General features: G+C 33.3%; 3 protein-coding genes and 1 long non-coding RNA gene across 10 annotated transcripts; 3 read left to right on the top strand and 1 right to left on the bottom strand.

Moving 5' to 3' along the window:
• The first annotated feature begins 1,989 nt into the window (after window positions 1–1,989).
• Window positions 1,990–4,695, top strand: LOC105776158 (hypothetical protein). Of its 2 annotated transcripts, none has more exons than XM_052621640.1 (4): window positions 1,990–2,267; window positions 3,393–3,491; window positions 3,771–3,883; window positions 4,409–4,695. In XM_052621640.1, exons 1-4 carry the CDS (start codon window positions 2,057–2,059, stop codon window positions 4,487–4,489), a joined length of 504 nt encoding a protein of 167 aa, XP_052477600.1. In that variant the 5' UTR covers window positions 1,990–2,056; the 3' UTR covers window positions 4,490–4,695. The 2 variants fall into 2 exon arrangements, with proteins under 2 accessions (XP_052477600.1, XP_012454126.1); XM_012598672.2 differs by having other exon boundaries at window positions 1,992–2,267; window positions 3,774–3,883.
• A 1,727-nt stretch (window positions 4,696–6,422) lies between these two features.
• LOC105776153 (endonuclease III homolog 1, chloroplastic) lies at window positions 6,423–11,774 on the top strand. 6 transcript variants are annotated; one of them, XM_052621593.1, is made up of 11 exons: window positions 6,423–6,634; window positions 6,709–6,830; window positions 7,103–7,166; window positions 7,623–7,691; window positions 8,101–8,219; window positions 8,837–8,903; window positions 9,869–9,960; window positions 10,156–10,293; window positions 10,410–10,471; window positions 10,976–11,059; window positions 11,419–11,774. In XM_052621593.1, the coding sequence occupies exons 1-11, from the start codon at window positions 6,481–6,483 to the stop codon at window positions 11,537–11,539; spliced, it is 1,092 nt and encodes a 363-aa protein (XP_052477553.1). In that variant the 5' UTR covers window positions 6,423–6,480; the 3' UTR covers window positions 11,540–11,774. The 6 variants fall into 6 exon arrangements, with proteins under 6 accessions (XP_052477553.1, XP_052477556.1, XP_052477555.1 ...); XM_052621596.1 differs by having other exon boundaries at window positions 6,424–6,634; window positions 10,156–10,301; window positions 11,419–11,546; XM_052621595.1 differs by having other exon boundaries at window positions 6,427–6,634; window positions 10,156–10,301; window positions 11,428–11,546.
• A 795-nt stretch (window positions 11,775–12,569) lies between these two features.
• On the top strand, window positions 12,570–14,658 carry LOC105776154 (putative pentatricopeptide repeat-containing protein At1g12700, mitochondrial). Its single transcript, XM_012598664.2, has one exon. It carries the CDS (start codon window positions 12,801–12,803, stop codon window positions 13,914–13,916), a length of 1,116 nt encoding a protein of 371 aa, XP_012454118.1. The 5' UTR covers window positions 12,570–12,800; the 3' UTR covers window positions 13,917–14,658.
• A 788-nt stretch (window positions 14,659–15,446) lies between these two features.
• LOC105776159 (uncharacterized) lies at window positions 15,447–17,438 on the bottom strand. Its single transcript, XR_001127886.2, has 3 exons — window positions 17,149–17,438; window positions 16,711–17,066; window positions 15,447–16,587 (listed from the first exon to the last, which is right to left on the bottom strand). It is a non-coding gene; the product is annotated as an uncharacterized LOC105776159 (long non-coding RNA).
• Between the last annotated feature and the right edge of the window lie 352 nt (window positions 17,439–17,790).

Below are 17,790 nucleotides of genomic sequence, written 5' to 3'. Positions count from 1 at the left end.
CTAGAATCAGTTCTAGTGGTATGTGAGTATGCAGATATATTTCCAGAGGAATTACACGGGTTACCACTGATCAAATAGGTTGAGTTTGCTATTGAGTTAATGCCAAGAACATCTCCGATATCGATAGCTCCGTATAGAATGGCACCTACCGAGTTGAAAGAGTTGAAAGCACTGTTGCAAGAGTTGATAGATAGGGGTTTTGCTTGACCCACTTTTTCCCCTTGGGGTGCTCCTATATTATTTGTTAAGAAAAAGGACGAATTCATGTGATTATGTATTAATTATTGACAGCTCAACAAAGTTACAATCAAGAACAACTATCCATTGCCACGTATTGATGAACTGTTTGATCAGTTGAAAGGTGCGACGGTATTTTCAATAATTGATCTTCGTTCTGGTTATTATCAGTTGCGAGTTAAAGACTCAGATATGTGGAAAACCACATTCAGGATCAGGTACAAACATTATGAGTTTCTTGTGATGTCATTTGGTTTGACTAATACACCTACAATATTTATGGACTTGATTAACAGAATATTCAGACCGTATTTAGATAGATTTGTTGTTGTATTCATTGATGATATTCTAATCTATTCATGAGACGAGATAGAGCAAGCCCAGCATTTGAGAATTTTTTTGAAAACTATATGCGAAAAATAATTGTTCACTAAAGTTAGGTGTGAGTTCTGGCTTCGAGAAGTCAGATTTTTGGGATATGTTGTATCAGTTGATGGCATCAGAGTTGATCCAAGCAAAATTTTAGCTATGATAGATTAGAAGCCTCTGAGAAATGTATCTGAGTTCAGAAGTTTTCTGGGTTTAGTCGGATATTACAGAAGATCGTCAAGGGATTCTCGATGATTGCTATACCATTGACGAGATTGTTGCAAAAAAATGTTAAATTCGAATAGTCCGAGAAATGTAGTCAAAGCTTTAATCAATTGAAAGCATTGTTAACTGAGGCACCTGTGTTAATTTTATAACTATATAAAAATATTTTTTTAAATTAGATTTGAGTGCAATTCCAATTCTTACCCTTCTCTTAAGAATTTAAAAATGTGATGGGAATGCTCTAATTACACCCAAGTGGGACTCACTAATTCCAATGGTTGCCCAAACATGTCGCCATTGAGTAATTATAAGTAATTATAAGCAACCAATTACTAGGTTACTTTCGAAACATTATCTTAATTTGATATTTTTGCAAAACTTTTAACAATAATTCTAAAAATATCAACAAAAGAAATTCTTACATTAACTATTATCGTGCAAATCTTTATGAAAACCACATGGTTGTTGGGAAAAATATTCTCCCACCAACAAGTGACAAAAACCCTAAAGGGAAAGGGGAGAAATGTCGAGGATATTCTATCAAAAGAGGAAGAAGGTAGAGGGAAAGATAAAGAAAAGCAAAGCAAAGAGAGACAAAGGTAAAGAGGCTTGCAACGATCAGCAGCATTAAGCCTTGAATTTTGGATTAAATTTATCTTGAACATGAATTTGGTCTCGAGCTTTTTTGAACTTAGAATAATTTAAACACAAATTTTATTGAATTTGAACTTTCTTGAGTTGATATTGTTATAAGTTCAATTTCTTTTGAATTTAAATAATTATAGACTCAAAATAACATGAATAAGTACTTAAGATTGAACTTGTTTTATCAACTTAAATTTATATGAATAACACATTTATATTTATATTGTATATTGCATATATTCACACGTCATATTTGATGTATTTATACAAATCGTAATCACTAGTAATTTACATTTTATAAATTAAAAAAATACTAAACCTTGTTTTTTCCCTTTTTTTTGTCACCATAAAAAATAAAGAGAAAAAAAATCGGTAAACCGAATGGATTCTAGAACCTTCATGAAAGAAGGAAGTTTTACTTCAGCGAATCGCATCCACTCGTTTCCAATCAAGCCGCGATATGGTGGGACCCAACGTAACACACAAAGCAAATTAGAAAAAAAAATAGTGAAAAATTAAGAAAGTAATTTATTGTTTTGTTGAAGAGGTTGAGAAAAAAAAGAGAGCAAAGTTTTCGGTTATGGCGTTTGTTGCAGGAATGGCAACTACGTCGTCGTTTGCTATGGTGAAGCTTCACAGCATCCCTTCGGTTTCTGCCAAAGGGAAAACTGGTTTGAAACTTATGAGCGTGAAAGTGAGAGCTGGTTCTTTTAAGACCGGTGGTGCTGGTGTATTGGAACGACCTAGTTTCGATCAATCTCAGTTTGACCCTTCTTCCCAAGCTCTTGAAGGTATTCTTTAATTTCTTGTGTGGAATTAATACCAGTTTTTGTTTTCTTTGAATTTTTATATTCTATTCTATTCGCGGTATGACTATTTAATGTGAATCTTTGTTCTTTTCTTGAATTCAAAACGATGGATTTTGTATAATCAAGTAAGTCTTTGAAAGAAATTTGATGTTTAGCATCTTGAATATGAAATGAACGAGTCTTTGATGTTTTCTTTTTTTGTTTATTGCTTCAATTTTCCTTTATTATTTAAGCATGGATGTTTACCTTTCTTGTGTGACATGTACAACTTTCTGAGGTTGCTTCAAGATTTCAATGCCAATTTTGAAGTGATGTTAATTACTAGCATATTAGCTCATAAAAATAGATCGTAGTTGAGCAAATTTTGATTATTGATTGATTGTTACGTTAACATGACAGGAGTATGTACATTTTTTTACCAAGTTTTATTGACTATCTCCGAATATATATGGGACTGGAATACATTAGGAAACATGAAGATCCTTTGTAAAATAGATTTGCTAAATCCTACAGAGATGGCCTGATTCATTACCAAAGTAAATTGAACATCTGTATATGTGCGTTGGGGGTGTCTTTTTTATGTTTGTGTGAGTTGGATCAATTCAGTCTTCTTTGTGGTTATATGGGTGTGCTTTCTCTGTATAGCTGTATGATCATGAAATACTGATATGCTTTATTGATTAATGACCCAAGTCATCTGTAGTTTCCTAGATTAAGGTCCAAAATGGATGACTATCTTAGTCAAGAAATGACAAAACCTTGAATATCTATTTGGGTGTGATTAGGGAATCAAGACAAATGTCTTGGCAAGTTATTTGGGTCAGCTTGAAAACCTTGAATTTGGTTTGGTCATTTATGAGAATCTTAATGCTGGACTCGAGTATCTTGTGTGCTTAGTCGAATTTTTATACTTTTACTATTTATTTTATTCTTAATATTTTGTCGATTCGAACTCATACTTGAGCTTTAAAAGTAAAAATTGATGGAGCTTGAGCCAAACTTGAGTTTCTTAAAGTTTGAGCTTTGTTTGGCTAGATAAGATTACACCTTCTATGTAATGCCTGTGATAGATAACTCGCTTACTATGTTTATTTCTAACAATCACAGGTGGTGATATTGGGCGATCGAGGGATAAGAAAGGTACTGGCAGTGGAGACAGTTATAAAGTTTTGCTGGTTGATGATGCTCGTCATTCTGAAAAATTAGGTAATTTATTTGGATAACATGAAGCATATGTCAAAACATAAATAGTTTATGTCTAGAAGTTAATATTTGAATTTCGTTGGTAAGCAGCTAGCAGCATTTAATGCTCTGGTTATATGGAAAGACGCTACTCTATTGAGCAAATGAATTTGTTAAATATTAGAACATAAAAAAATCAGTCAGTCTTATTTAGCAGTTGATCATAAAGTTTCCATCAGTTTGTATTTTATTATGCATTTTTGTTGATACTTTTATCTTGTATTCATGTTTGATATTCTCTTGCAGTTGCAAAGGTTTTGCCTCAAGTTGTTCCATCTGTTACACCGAATGATGCAAGAAAACTCTTCCATGTATCGCGAGAACACGGATTGGCGGTTGTGATTGTCACGGTTAAGGTATGTTTGTTGTTTGGCATCATCTGGAATTTTTTACTTAAGTTTTATGATTTTGTATATGATTACTCAAACATTCCCTTGAGCTCTCTTTTGTTTTCCTTTTGTTAATAACTTGTATAAGTTCGTAATCAAGAGTTGAGTCTAATTCACTCTTGCTTTTAAACTTTCCTGAAATATTTTTTCGAGTCTAAATTTGAACATGGCCAAATTGTCCCCCAATCCTGTCCTCCATTTTGGTTATTTCACATTTTACGACTTATACTTCCACATAAATATTCGGTTTTAAAATGCACTAAACTAGTAAAGCTACCATTTGCTCATCTGCAACATTATTGGACCTTTTCGAATACGAATATTTCATGGAATTTTGGTGAACGTTTTTATTGCATAATTGAGTGGCTGTGGTGTTATTTTGTATGTTAATAGTGAAAGGATCAGTGATGGTTTTGTTTTGCAACTGCCTGATTCTGCCTTGCATGTATATGGAGATGGAAAGATTAATATGATATTTATGGTAAATTGCAGGAGCATGCTGAATTCTATTCCCAAATGATGGTACGAGGGGGATTGCGATCAACTATTGTGCCTGATTCAGATGTGGTGTAAAGTGGTTGCAATTTTTGTGGAAGGTGCAACAAGCAAAGATTTTGCAGTGTGGCAATTTTGAATTTTGAAGTTAGAATATTGAATTTTAGAGGCAGATATTAGATAGGAATGTGAGATTACAGATTTTGCATCCTAGTAACAGTCCATTTTCCATGTTCCAACTAAGAAATGAGAGTTTGAAGTTTGTTTTGCTTTGGTTTTATAAATTTTCTCATTTATGGTTTTATAAATTATACCTGAATTTTGGAACATCATACGCCAACTTTTTTTTTTTTTTGTAATTATATAATAAAAATAGGTTTTAAGATCAACACGTCGTAAAATTGCTCTTCTCATTCAGTCATTAAAATTTATCATTATTAGATTTTGTTACTATTAAGATTTATTTTTGTTTGTATTATAATAAATAAATAGTAGTTCTTTTCACGTTAACAAGCCTATTATAATCTGAATTTTGATGCTCCGGATATACAATATTTAAAAGAAGTCAATGCAAAATTATGGTAGAGTTTTTACTAATTTAGTTGAAATGTAGACCCATCCTTGTATTACCAATAGGGAGCAAATAAGTCTCTACTAAACAATTAAACTAACATTTGAATTGAAAATCATCTAAACACATGATGATGCTTATAAAAATAAATTGCTCTAAAATTATAACTGACGAAGTTGAAAAGAAACCTAAAAGGCAGATTGAGAAATATGAAATGGAAAAGGATGGATCCTACTCATTTTTAATCTTAAAACTTAACATTAATTTAAATTTTAATCCTCTCTTTAACAACCTTATTTTTAAGGTTTAAATTTGCTTTCTTTTCTTGAAAGAAAAAATATGTGCTATCATTATGGATTGTTTATTTAAATTTTACTAATATGCAAGTATAATGTGAAAGTATTTTGTTTATTTATTTATTTTTGTAGGTTTTATTTTGTGGAAAATGCTAGTTAAAGTAGAGGTCAATTTGTTCTTGGATAGTTTTAGTTCACTTAACCCGATTTGAAGGTCCGCTCAAAAAGTAGGAAGGGTTTGGACAAAAATATAGACCCGAAAAATGGGCTTGTACAAAAAAATTAAGACCTATTTAGAAAACGGGTCAAGCCTCAAGTAAATTTTTTTGGCCCAAGCTCAACCCGGCTTGAATTTGCAAAAAAAAGTTTTGTCACTGTTTTGCTGTCATTTCACTATTTTATTGCTACTATTTTGTTGTTATTATTTGGATATTGTGTAATACTTATTTTATTGTTAATTTTGTTACTATTTTAGAGGCATTTGCTTATAAAGTTGTATTTTAGTATTATTTAAGTAGACTTTTTTTAATTTATTGAGAAATTTGTAGTGTTTTTATGTATTATATTTTTAAAATTTATTTTTATATAAAAAATAATATAAAAAATTTAATACAAATGGGTCGGACCGAGTTTGGGTTTCAACTTTTTCATTTGAATCAAACTTAGGTAAAATTTTAGACTCATTTTTAAGATTGAGTCGAACTTAAACCTATTGAGGTAGCTTAAAAATTTGTCATGATACTATCCGAATCACTTCTAATTTATTTGCACTTAACTAGGGACTTGTTTGCTCCCCTATTGATAATACAATCCTTTTTAGACGGACCATTTGGTGAATGAACAAGTAGTAATTATATTGAAATAGTAAAAATTGAATAAATTATGTAATGTTAAACAACTTAGATTGTTACAAAAATATAGATGTAAAAATCTACTTCAATTAATAGTATATTAAAATTTTCAATCTGGTGATTTTAGTGTTTGAAATCAACATACGGCTATTTTATAGAAGATTTGTCTTTGTTTTCCAAATGTGATACATTTGAGCTTAACTTTTATTTGATTATAGGTTCTATTTATTTATTTTTATTCAAGATTTAAGTACAACTTTTTTTGGTAAAGATAACAAATAGCACTAATGATTATTAAAATAATAATATTTCATGTCTCTTCCCCTCCTAAATTACTGAGAGAAACAAAAAATGTATGAGGTTGTACCAAGGAGTTTTTCACTTCGTTTTGGTATTGGATTTGGATTGGCCTTGGGAGGGATGAAATCGAACAACAAAATGCCAAAAACAAGATTCTCTGCCAAAGCCCTCTCATCTTCTTCTTCGGATCAAAACCCAAACCCAGGTTTTCAAACCCCTATCATCCTCTTCTTCTTCTTCTTCTTCTTCCTTTTGTCTAAACCTTTTGAGTGTTTTCAGGTTCTGGATTGACCAACAACGTTTCTTTGCCTCAAGTTCGAGTTTTCACCAGGAAAAAAAGGCTTAAAAAGACACTGGATGTTGTAAAAGAAAATCCCAAACCAGAAAATGAAGACCATAATGTAAGACCATTGTTTTTTTTCCTCCATTTTTTTCCTTTTTTTTCCCATTAATTCCATTCTTTTTACTAGTGATATGTTACTCAGGATATTTTATCCTGTATGATTCTAGAACATGCTTATATGCTCTGAAATTCGTTATTTAACGGTGTCCTATTACTGTATTAGTCAAAAATTGAAATTTGACAACATAATGAATTGATCACACAACCTATTGTAGGTTTGGCGGTGTAGAGTTGTTCTTGACCATCTAACCATAATGTCTTTTTATGCAGTCGTGTAGCTTACCTGACATAGAGGAATTTGCATACAAGAAGGTAGATGGACCTGCTCGGTCAGGTAGGATTTCTGTGGTAATGCTATGTTCCTACTATTAGTACGCAAATGGTGAAAGTTTTTGCTTAAAAAGATTGTTGGATTGACAATGTCAATGCATCGAGTTGTGATGGAATGATTTCCGAATCTCGAGACAATTCACCATGTTTTGAGACTTCGAACGTTGCTATCATGCTGTTTTCCTATTGCACATATGGACCCCCACACTAACATATACCCCTGTGAGCCGACAAAGTTACTGTTACAGTGGCAAGGTGGTTGTAAGTTGGCACCAAAGACCACGGTTCAAATCTTGATCCCCTTCCCCAAATTTGTAACGATAAAAGAAGAAAGACCTATTTAACTAGGCACACAGATGCACAAATGCTTGGCCGTGATATATGCTTATGCTGAATTTTGTCCATTTTAATGGATAATCTCCCTGGTTCTGATTAGTTTCACATATCAATGATTTTGCAGGGAAGTTGAAGTCCGCATGTGATGAGCTTAATGTGGGCGTCAGTATTGCTTCTCCTATTGGAGTGGGAGGTAAACAGTGATAATTATGTGCATGTGAAAATGTTATTTGGAATTACACGAGAAGAAGAGAGATTTTCTACCATAAAACTTATAATGTACAATGCGGGCCAATTTGCTCTAGCTTGTATGCATTTTTTTCCTACAAATAAATTGAATAGTCTAACGTTACCAAAGTTTGCAGTTGGTGTTTGCACCCTATCATTGTGATTCAGATATAAAAAAATTATAGACTTCTGTCTGTAGAGTGTGTGTTTGGGTTGTTAATCACATTCGCTCTTCTTAATGAAGAGGTCCATGTAAAAAATGGAATGATGCGACGGTTTTGATTGACAAGACCTTCTTCCTGGTTCATTTCTTTTGAGGGTTAAAACACAGAAAAGATGATGCATTTGCTGTTGATTTGTTCCACATGATGCAGGCAAAGCACCTGCCAACTGGGAAAAAGTGCTTGAAGGAATCCGTAAAATGAGGTCCTTAGAAGATGCACCTGTAGACACTATGGGATGTGAGAAAGCCGGAAGTGTTCTTCCACCCAAGGTACAATCTTGTCGATCATTTGTAGGTAGATATATCATTGGTGATCAATAATTTATCCTTTCTATGCTGTATTTGCCATTTGCATTTCTGATGCCGCTTTGGTTCTTCAAGTTTAAGGCATCAAATTTGGGATTTAAAGTAAAGGGCACTGAAGTGCTTTATTTAATCTGAGGCTACCACGAAGAAATATTGAACCTCACATAGTTTATTAGCTAGAGAAACTGCACAATGCCAATATGGAATGTGCTTCATGTTGTAGCTTAAATCATCTTTGGTTCTTGTAGACGAATTATCTTGAGCTCAATATTCCCACTTTGCAGCACCAGCTAGTGTACTATATATTTGATTATTGACAGCGAATATGATGGGTAGATGGAGATTGATTTTGCCTTATTAGCCTTGACCCTTGCTTCAAGCTCCATTAGTGGGGTCTGGCTTCCAAAACTATGATTTTGTTATTCTTGATTCTTGAAGCAATGTTGTTGAAGATTCTTTGCATCCTAAAGACATTTGTTTTAGATTCTTATTTACTGATTCTTTTCTATTTAATGGATGTTTAATTATGTATGCTTGAAAACATATAACTAGTATATCTTTTAACTCTTACCGTGTGTTAGGAAAGAAGATTTGCTGTCTTGGTATCATCACTACTATCTAGCCAAACCAAAGATCATGTTACTCATGGTAACTCCCTAATCTTTTAGTTTAGTTTACAGTTATATATCAATTCAACTAATATCTTCTTGTAGTATTAGACATTCTAGTTATAATTTGCAACAGTAGGAAATTGGGGCATCTAGTGCTTGTTTTGCTTGGGGGCCGTAAAAAGTTTTGCATCAGAAAGTTCTTAAGCATTGTACTTTCATGACTGTTTATGATGAAAAAGTTTTCTTCAAAGTATATCATGGTTATGCTTACTTTTAATATATATTTTTCATAATCTAAATTCTTATAAAATCTCAGTCAGGGATTTTTAATGTTCTCATTTCCCTTTTTCTACTGGATCCGTAAGAAGTTTTTTTCATGTTTTTATTTTTGGCGAAGAAGTTTATCATGGATGAAACTTGATGTATGATGAAATAAGTTGTTCATTGTGGTTGCTTGGTTGGTGACTTTCTATCCTAACATCTAGATACTTGAAAATAAGTATATGCTTTTTAATTTAATGCGTGCCTTAAGAGTTTGTGCTTGTAATCTTAACTGCGGAAGGGAATGATATGGAGAAATGTTTAAAAGCTTATATAACTGTAGCTCAACATGAACATGAAAATTCTTAAATAGCTGATAGTTATGAGCACTCGAAGTAGGACAAGGACATTAAAAATCAAATTAGTTTAATGGTAATGAAAGAAAAAATCCGTTTTCTCTCTCTTGCTCTGTGGCTTGGACTCTGGACATGAGTATTTATTGGGAATGGTCGTGAATGACTGAAATAGCTTTGAATTAGGCCACTGCCACTCTTAAATTTTGCATTAAAGATTTAGGCAAGGAATACCTTTGCAACGTATGAGATGTAACTGATAGTATATTATGTGATGTTATTATCATTGAAACTTTGTATAGGCTTTGTCTTTTCTGATATAGTCCTATGTATTACCCTGACTTTGTTGATTATGTTCTTAAGACTAATAAAGATGCTGTATGTGCAGGAGCAATTCAACGTCTCAGTCAGAATTGTCTTCTGACTCCCGATGCCATTGACAAAGCTGATGAAGCAACTATTAAGGATTTGATCTACCCGGTATGTCATCCTAGAAGTTGCTTAAAAAACTAGGCATCAAAGCTTTTCCATTTTGACCTGTGTATGCTAGTCCTGATAGGTATACAAGTTTTTTTTCCCATAAGCTGTAGCTTTAATCTTATTGCCTATTCTCTCTCTCTCTCCCCTCACGTCTTTGTCAGCTACTGTTATGAAATTTCATTTTGTTTGTTTTAGGTCGGATTTTATACAAGGAAAGCTATTAATATGAAGAAAATTGCAAATATCTGTCTTATGAAGTATGATGGGGACATTCCAAGCTCCTTGGAGGAACTACTCTTGCTCCCAGGGATAGGCCCGAAGATGGCTCATTTGGTAGGAGGGTAATTGCATAACTTTTTAAAATTATATGTATACGGAATTTGTAGTTTGATGTGTGGTGCTTTAGGTTATGAATGTTGCGTGGAATGATGTTCAAGGGATATGTGTAGATACTCATGTGCACCGCATTTCCAATCGGCTTGGATGGGTGTCTCGATCAGGGACAAAACAGGTATCTCAATCTTATTTTGTTTAGTTGCTCCTTTTTTTTTTTCATAATATATTTTTAGTATTAAAACTACTTAATTTACATACCTATTTGGAATTAATCAGGATTGTATATAACCCTGAAATTTGTAACTTAAAACCTGTTTCTGTGTCTAAAGAGAAATGGCATGGATTTTTGCCTGTAATTATTTTGATAAATGCAATGGACCTGGTTAGAAGTTATGAGTAAATTATTTAAGCAACTCAGTTGACCTATAATGGAAGGCCTCTAGAGATATGATGTTTGTTCCTCCCTCTTCCCACATTCTTCTTAATCACCACTTACAAACATATTTGGTCATACAACTTCAAAGTGAACCTTTAAATAGAATTTGATTTATTAGTCCTGAGTTACTACAAATTGGAAAAGGTGTTCTTCCTTGGAAAATTTGTTTAATAGATGCTCTTTCCCTTTTCATACTTAAACAAATGGCATGTATTATTACTCATTATCGTGTCGGTTTGCTAGAAAACTTCGTCTCCAGAGGAAACAAGAGTGGCATTGCAACAGTGGCTTCCGAAGGAGGAATGGGTCCCAATTAACCCTCTTTTGGTATGTAGCCATTTCATTTATTCGATTTGCTCACACATAAATATGCACTCTTATATATGAAGAATTTAGATCCATGCATGCAATAAAATTTATCTCTTCTGTTAAAAGGTCTGTTCATGCTACATTCATTTGTATATGATTCACTTTCATGGTGTTCCAAGTTTACCTACATACACAAGAGGCATGATTTCAGCATCCTCGTGTTCGAAAAGTTTCCAATCTTAATCAGAACATTATAACTAACTCGTGATGATTAGTGCAGTTTCTTTTCATCATGTGTTTCAAATGATCCTAATGCAAACCCCTAAATTGATGCAACTAACGTCTAACAACTTAATGCTTGTATGAACAAAATTGAGTTTGAACAGGTGGGATTTGGACAGACGATTTGTACTCCACTCAGGCCACGGTGTGAAACCTGCAGCATTACGTTGTTTTGCCCATCTGCCTTCAAGGAAGCCTCGAGCCCATCTAAGGTGAAAAAATCTGGTGCTAGGGAAAAGCTTTGATCATTTTAATTCTTGAAAACAGGATTTTAGTTTCATTTTGCAAGGCAATCCTAAGAAATCTCTGGCCGGGTAAGTTGAATGCAGCCATGTATTCTTAATATCGGTAGGAGTATGTATTTTGTTGAAGGGCTTAGAAAGCATATTCTTTTTGAGGTAACTCTTGTATAAACTTCTTAAAGATTAATGTGATGACACAAATTTGGAAATTTATGGGTCATATTTTTTGTATTTACTCATACTGCAGCTTTTACAATCAAACCATGCTCAAATATCCATTATCCAAAATCGATCCGTGGGCTTGATTAATTATATACAAAATAAAATTTAAATGAAAATGTTTTTTTTAAACACTAGTCAATGTTTATACCAAAAATAAACCAACCATTCAATGTGTTTGACAAAAGAAAAATAAGAAGAAACTATTCAACTTGTACGAGTTTGAATTTTATTTTAGAAATTTTGGGATTAATGATTTGATCATGCAAATGAGAAATATTTTTTCTTGGATAAAGGAGATTACTTGATCCATTTTTGTATCGCTTATGATCTATATAATAACTGGGGCTTTCATTTCAAATGCATATTCCATTTTTGCATGGTAGGGATATGAAAATCTATGAGAAGCAATTGGGTATATTGTATGTGCCAATTGCCATTTAGCGAATTAGCGAATAAACCCGTAGAAATTGAGCTTCCACAAGTAGTACTTCTTGATAATGTATTTGAAGCGGTTGTTAGAATTCTTTCGTTAAAACCAATTGATATGAATTCAATCCAATTAATTTAGGCCTAATGATTGAATTTTTTTTCCAAAGATAAGAGCTACTTAATGTGGAATTTTTTAATTATTTTTATTCTTTTAACATTATCTTTTAAATATTTTATCTATAAAGTTTTTAAAATTATTATTTAGTACTTAATTTTTCAACACTTATCTCTCCAATTCTTTAGATTAAAATGGAAGGATTGAATTGAACATTTCAAAAACTTTGTAGCCCAAATTGGGAGAAAAATAAAATAAAAGGACCACTTCCGCTTTCTTACATTGAAACGAAGCTTAAAAGAACTCACACATCAATCATCCATGTACAGTAAAAGCGGCGCAAAAAGAGTACAAGAAAATCACAGCAAACTCTGTTTTATTGTAACCCAACTTTTTTCCAGGCCATTTGTGGTTTTCATTTGAAACTCAGCTTAGCTATTGTTTCTTCCGTTTTGCTTAATTTCAACATATGGGTAAGCTTATTCCTTCTATTTTCCACTCTTCCTTTCCTCGATATTTTAACACCTTTGCTACCCACATTCAAGCTTTAAGTGAGAATTCCATGTCTGTAAGGGGAAACCCAAAAATTTCTGATCGCTTCCATAATGTTGAGGATGCTTTGGCTTCCTTTAAAAAGATGATTGACAAGTACCCACTGCCTTCAGTTCTGGAATTCACCAAAATATTATCACCCATTGTTAGAATGAAACATTATGCTACTGTTGTTTCTATGTGTAGGCAGATGGAAGTATTAGGAGTTCCCCATAATGTTTATTCTTTCAACATCTTGATTAATTGCTTTTGTCAATTAGGTCATACTGATTTCGGGTTTTCTGTTTTCGGGAAAATGCTCAAGTTAGGTGTTGAGCCTGATGTTGTAACCTTTACCACTTTGATTAATGGACTTTGTAAGCAACGTAAGATTTCTCAGGCTGCAAGTTTGTTTGATGAAATGATTGGAACAGGGTATCAACCTAATTTAATTGCTTACAGTACAATACTTAACGGGTTGTGTAAGACTGGGAACACCAAAAGAGCTGTTAGGTTTTTATCGATGATGGAAGAAAGAGGTTTCAAACCCGATATTGTAGCATATAGCACTGTCATCGACTGTCTTTGTAAGAAGGGCTCGCTAAATGAGGCTTTGGATCTCTTCTCCGAAATGATGGTTAAGGGCATTAGACCAAATATTGTTACTTATACTTGCTTAATTCATGCTATGTGTAATTCGGGTCAGCAGAAGCAGGCAACAAGGCTTTTGAATGAAATGGTGGATAACAATATCTCACCTAATATTTTTATATATAATAGATTGATTGATGCACACTTCAAGGAGGGAATGATTTTTGAAGTTCTAGATATTGTTAACACAATGAGAAAGCAAGGCATTGAGCCTGATGTTGTCACATATAGTATATTGGTTGATGCATATTGCAAGAAGGGAATGATTTCTAAAGCTGAAGATATTGTTGACAGTATGAAAAAGCTAGGCATTGAGCCTGATGTTGTCACATATAACATGTTGGTTAATGCGCATTGCAAGGAGGGAATGGTTCCTAAGCTGAAGATATTGTTGACACGATGAGAAAGCAAGGTATTGAACCTGACGTTGACACTCATAGTATATTGGTTGATGCACATTGCAAGAAGGGGATGGTTTTGAAGCACCAGATATTGTTGACACAATGAGAAAGCAAGGCATTGAGCCTAATGTTGTCACATACAAGTAGGGAGAGTTTCAACTACATTTGAACTTCGAAGAAAGATGCTTGCTTCCAGAAAATTTCCAAATCTAGTGACCTATTTGATTCTGCTGGATGGTTTATGCAAAAGTGGTAAACTTGAAGACGCATTGAAAATTTTTCGAGCAATGCAAAACAGTGGGTTGGAACTCAATATTACCTCCTATACTATTGTAATTGATGGCTTGTGCAAAGTTGAGCATATCGAAGATGCAAAGGAATTATTTCATGAACTCTCTGTCAATGTTTTAAAACCCAATGTTTACACATATGCTGTAGTGTTTAATGGATTCTGTAAAGAGTGACTGTCAGATGAAGCATACTAGTTGTTTAGGAGCATGGGAGGAAATGATTGATTACCTAATAGCTGCCGTTATTATGTAATGATTCAGGGGTTTCTTCGAAACAATTATACTTCAAAAGCAACACAATTTCTTAGGTTGGTAAGGGTTTTTCTGCAGATTTGCGCACTGCCATCTTATTTCTGAATCTAATCTTATGATGTGGGAAACCAATCTTGATCTGAAATGTTTCAAAGATAGTGTCACTTGCGATTATGAATCAGTTTGTTCATACGGTTTCAAACATGGTGTGCAACATAATAAAACACGCTAACACAAAATGAATTTCATACCATAGTTGTACCTGCCAGAGAGTTCTTAAGTGAGAATCACTTTTTTGAACAATGAGAACACAAGTTCTTTTGGTAATGCCACCATTTGCAGTTCCATTTCAAGCTCTTATCTTCTTTTTGGTTTTTTTTTTTTTTTTTTGCCCATTTTGCTTAATTCTTCATTAATGCTTATTTTCAATTGTTAATGGTTGAATGAATCTTTGTAATTTCCACTCTTTGTTTGCCATTATTGTTTCCACTCTTCTTTGTTAATTTTTTATTTTTAATTAATGCGGGTAATCCGTAACTCTTATTCTTCATTTGGTCACCAAGTAATAATACACAATAATTAGTACAAATTTAAACTTATGTGAAAAACAAAATAAGGCTTCGTTTGTTTGTTAGTAAAATATTTTCCGAAAATAATTTCGGAAAATAATTTTCTTTTCTGAAAAATGATTTACTTTTCTAGAAATGATTTACTTTTACGGTGTTTGGATGAATCATGTAAAATATTTTACATTGTTTGATGATTTTCTAAAAATATTTTCCGGAAAAGTTGTTTTACATATATTAATAAATATATATTTTAAATTGTTTTTACATATATAGCTATGATTTATTTATAAATAAATAAATCAAATTAAATATATAATAATACTCAATTATTAAGCTAGAATATTAACCGTCATAAATTGAAAACAACCAAAGTCAATTTGTAATTGTGTTATAAAAAAATACAAAACAAGGATTGAATAATTATAAATTAGCTTCCAAACCATAATTAATACTAGAAATTAAATATTATCCAAATGCATAATTAGTAGCACACTACATAATAACAACAACATTGTCTTGAAAAACTAATGAAGAAATTAGGGTTTGATTCAGAGTGGGTTGACATGTTGATGAAATGTATTTCAACAGTATCATATTCAGTGGTTCTTAATGGTGTCATTGGAGAAAGATTTTTCCCGTCTAGAGGCCTTAGACAAGGAGCTCCTTTGAGCCCTTTTTTATTTCTATTTTGTGGAAAAGGACTTTCTAGTCTTCTAAGGCAAGCAACAGAAGGAAATTTAATTCGAGGAGTGAAGGTTAGTAGAAATGGTCCGCAAATTTCACATTTGTTATTTGCGGATGATTGCATTCTGTTTGGAGAAGTCACAGAGAGAGGAGCTACTGCGTTGAAGAGTATTTAAAGGAATATGAGCTAAGTTTGGGTCAATGCGTTAATTATAACAAATCCACAATTTTTTTCAGTACAAATACGCGAGAGGAAGAAAAAAGGTAATTGTTCGGATGCTTGGTGTTCGTAGCTCGAATAATCCAGAAAGGTATTTAGGACTTCCAAATTTAGTGGGTAGAGGAAAGAAAATAGTTTTTCAAAGTCTGAAGGACAGATTAAAACAAAGAATTGACAATTGGAGTGTTAAGTACCTTTCTCAAGGTGGAAAAGAGGTTTTCATTAAGGCAGTATTATAGTCCATTCCAACCTATTCTATGGCGTGTTTTCTACTTCCTAAGTCCCTATGTAACGAGTTGGAAGGTATAATAGCCAGATTCTGGTGGGGGAAAAATCGGGGAAAGAAGGGGATTCATTGGTGTGCGTGGAAGGATGTGTGTGTCTTGAAAGAAGCAGGTGGCCTTGGTTTTAGAAAACTTGATAAATTTAATATTGCATTATTAGCTAAACAGGGTTGGCGTCTTATTAATTTTCCAGATTCTTTGTTAGCCCGAGGATTGAAAGCTAAATACTATCCGAATGTGTGTTTTCTAATAGCTCAATTAGGAAATTTACCTTCGCTTACCTGGAAGAGTATCTGGTCGGCAAAAGGTATTCTGGAAGAAGGACTTTGCTGGAGGGTTGGCAAAGGGGATCGTATTTCTGTTTGGGAGGACCTCTGGATTTCAGGCAATGAAGAAGACAGATTGCAAAATCATCAGAGAAATGGAAACATTACATTAGTTTCGGATTTGATTGATGCAGATAGTAGAGAGTGGAAAGATGATATTATTTCTAATACCTTTAATGCGGAAGTTGCTAAAAAGATCTTGCAGATTCCATTGGCAACGTCAGCAAATGAAGATTTTCAAGTCTGGAGAGGAGAACCTTTTGGCAATTTTTCGGTTCGAAGCGCCTACAAACTATTACAGGAGGGTACTCAAAATCCTATTAATTAACAAACCGAGACTAAAGCTTTTTAATAAAAATTATGGAATTTACAAATTCCCCCAAAAATCAAAATTACAATATGGGGAATCTCTTGGAATTACATTCCTAATTTTGCTAATCTGAAGATCAAACAAACAGTTGCTGATGCTCGACGTCCCCGATGCAACCTTGAAGAGGAGGACTGTAACCATATTTTTCGTGGATGTCCTACAACAAAAGAAATTTAGAGACTTACACAGTTATCTTAGATACTCAATAATACTCAAGATACTTTATGGAACTGGCTTACATGGGTTTTTTGTCGCGGGTCAAATGAACAGTGCCGACTTTTCTGTTATGGGCTTTGGATCATCTGGACAAGCAGGAACAAATTTGTTTATGAAAACAGACAATCAACAAGCAGGGACATTTCTATTAAAATTTTAGATTTTATCTCCAAACTAAGAGGAATTGAGGAGAAGAAACTCATCTTGGCTGGAAATGGTGGTCTGAGAATTGAAGAGAGAAGAAGGAGCACATCAGCCTACTTTGATGCGGCCTTTGATCAGCAACATGCAAGATCTGCTTCGGGATTGATTGTTCGAGGTGAGGGAGGGGATATTTTGGCCTCAAAGTCAGTAATCCATATCAACATAGCAACTCCATTCGCGACAGAGGTATATGCAATGTAACACCCCTTACCCGTATTCCTTAACGGAACAGAGTATGAGGTATTACTAAATTTTTTTTTAAAATTTCGACAGCATTTCTGCTTGTTTTTACATCCAACCCCCTGTAAGTTTTCAATCACACTTTCAAACAGATCCAAAAATCCAACCAAAAACAGTTGTATGACCAAACACAATTTATTTAATAATGAATACCAACATTTTAAACCGAAACATATATATATATATTAGTTTACGCCACGATACACAAAGTCGTCTATACA

This window comes from Gossypium raimondii, chromosome 10 (assembly GCF_025698545.1).
Source record: "Gossypium raimondii isolate GPD5lz chromosome 10, ASM2569854v1, whole genome shotgun sequence".
NCBI classification, from domain to species: domain Eukaryota; kingdom Viridiplantae; phylum Streptophyta; class Magnoliopsida; order Malvales; family Malvaceae; genus Gossypium; species Gossypium raimondii.
This window is presented reverse-complemented; position numbering and strand designations above follow the sequence as displayed.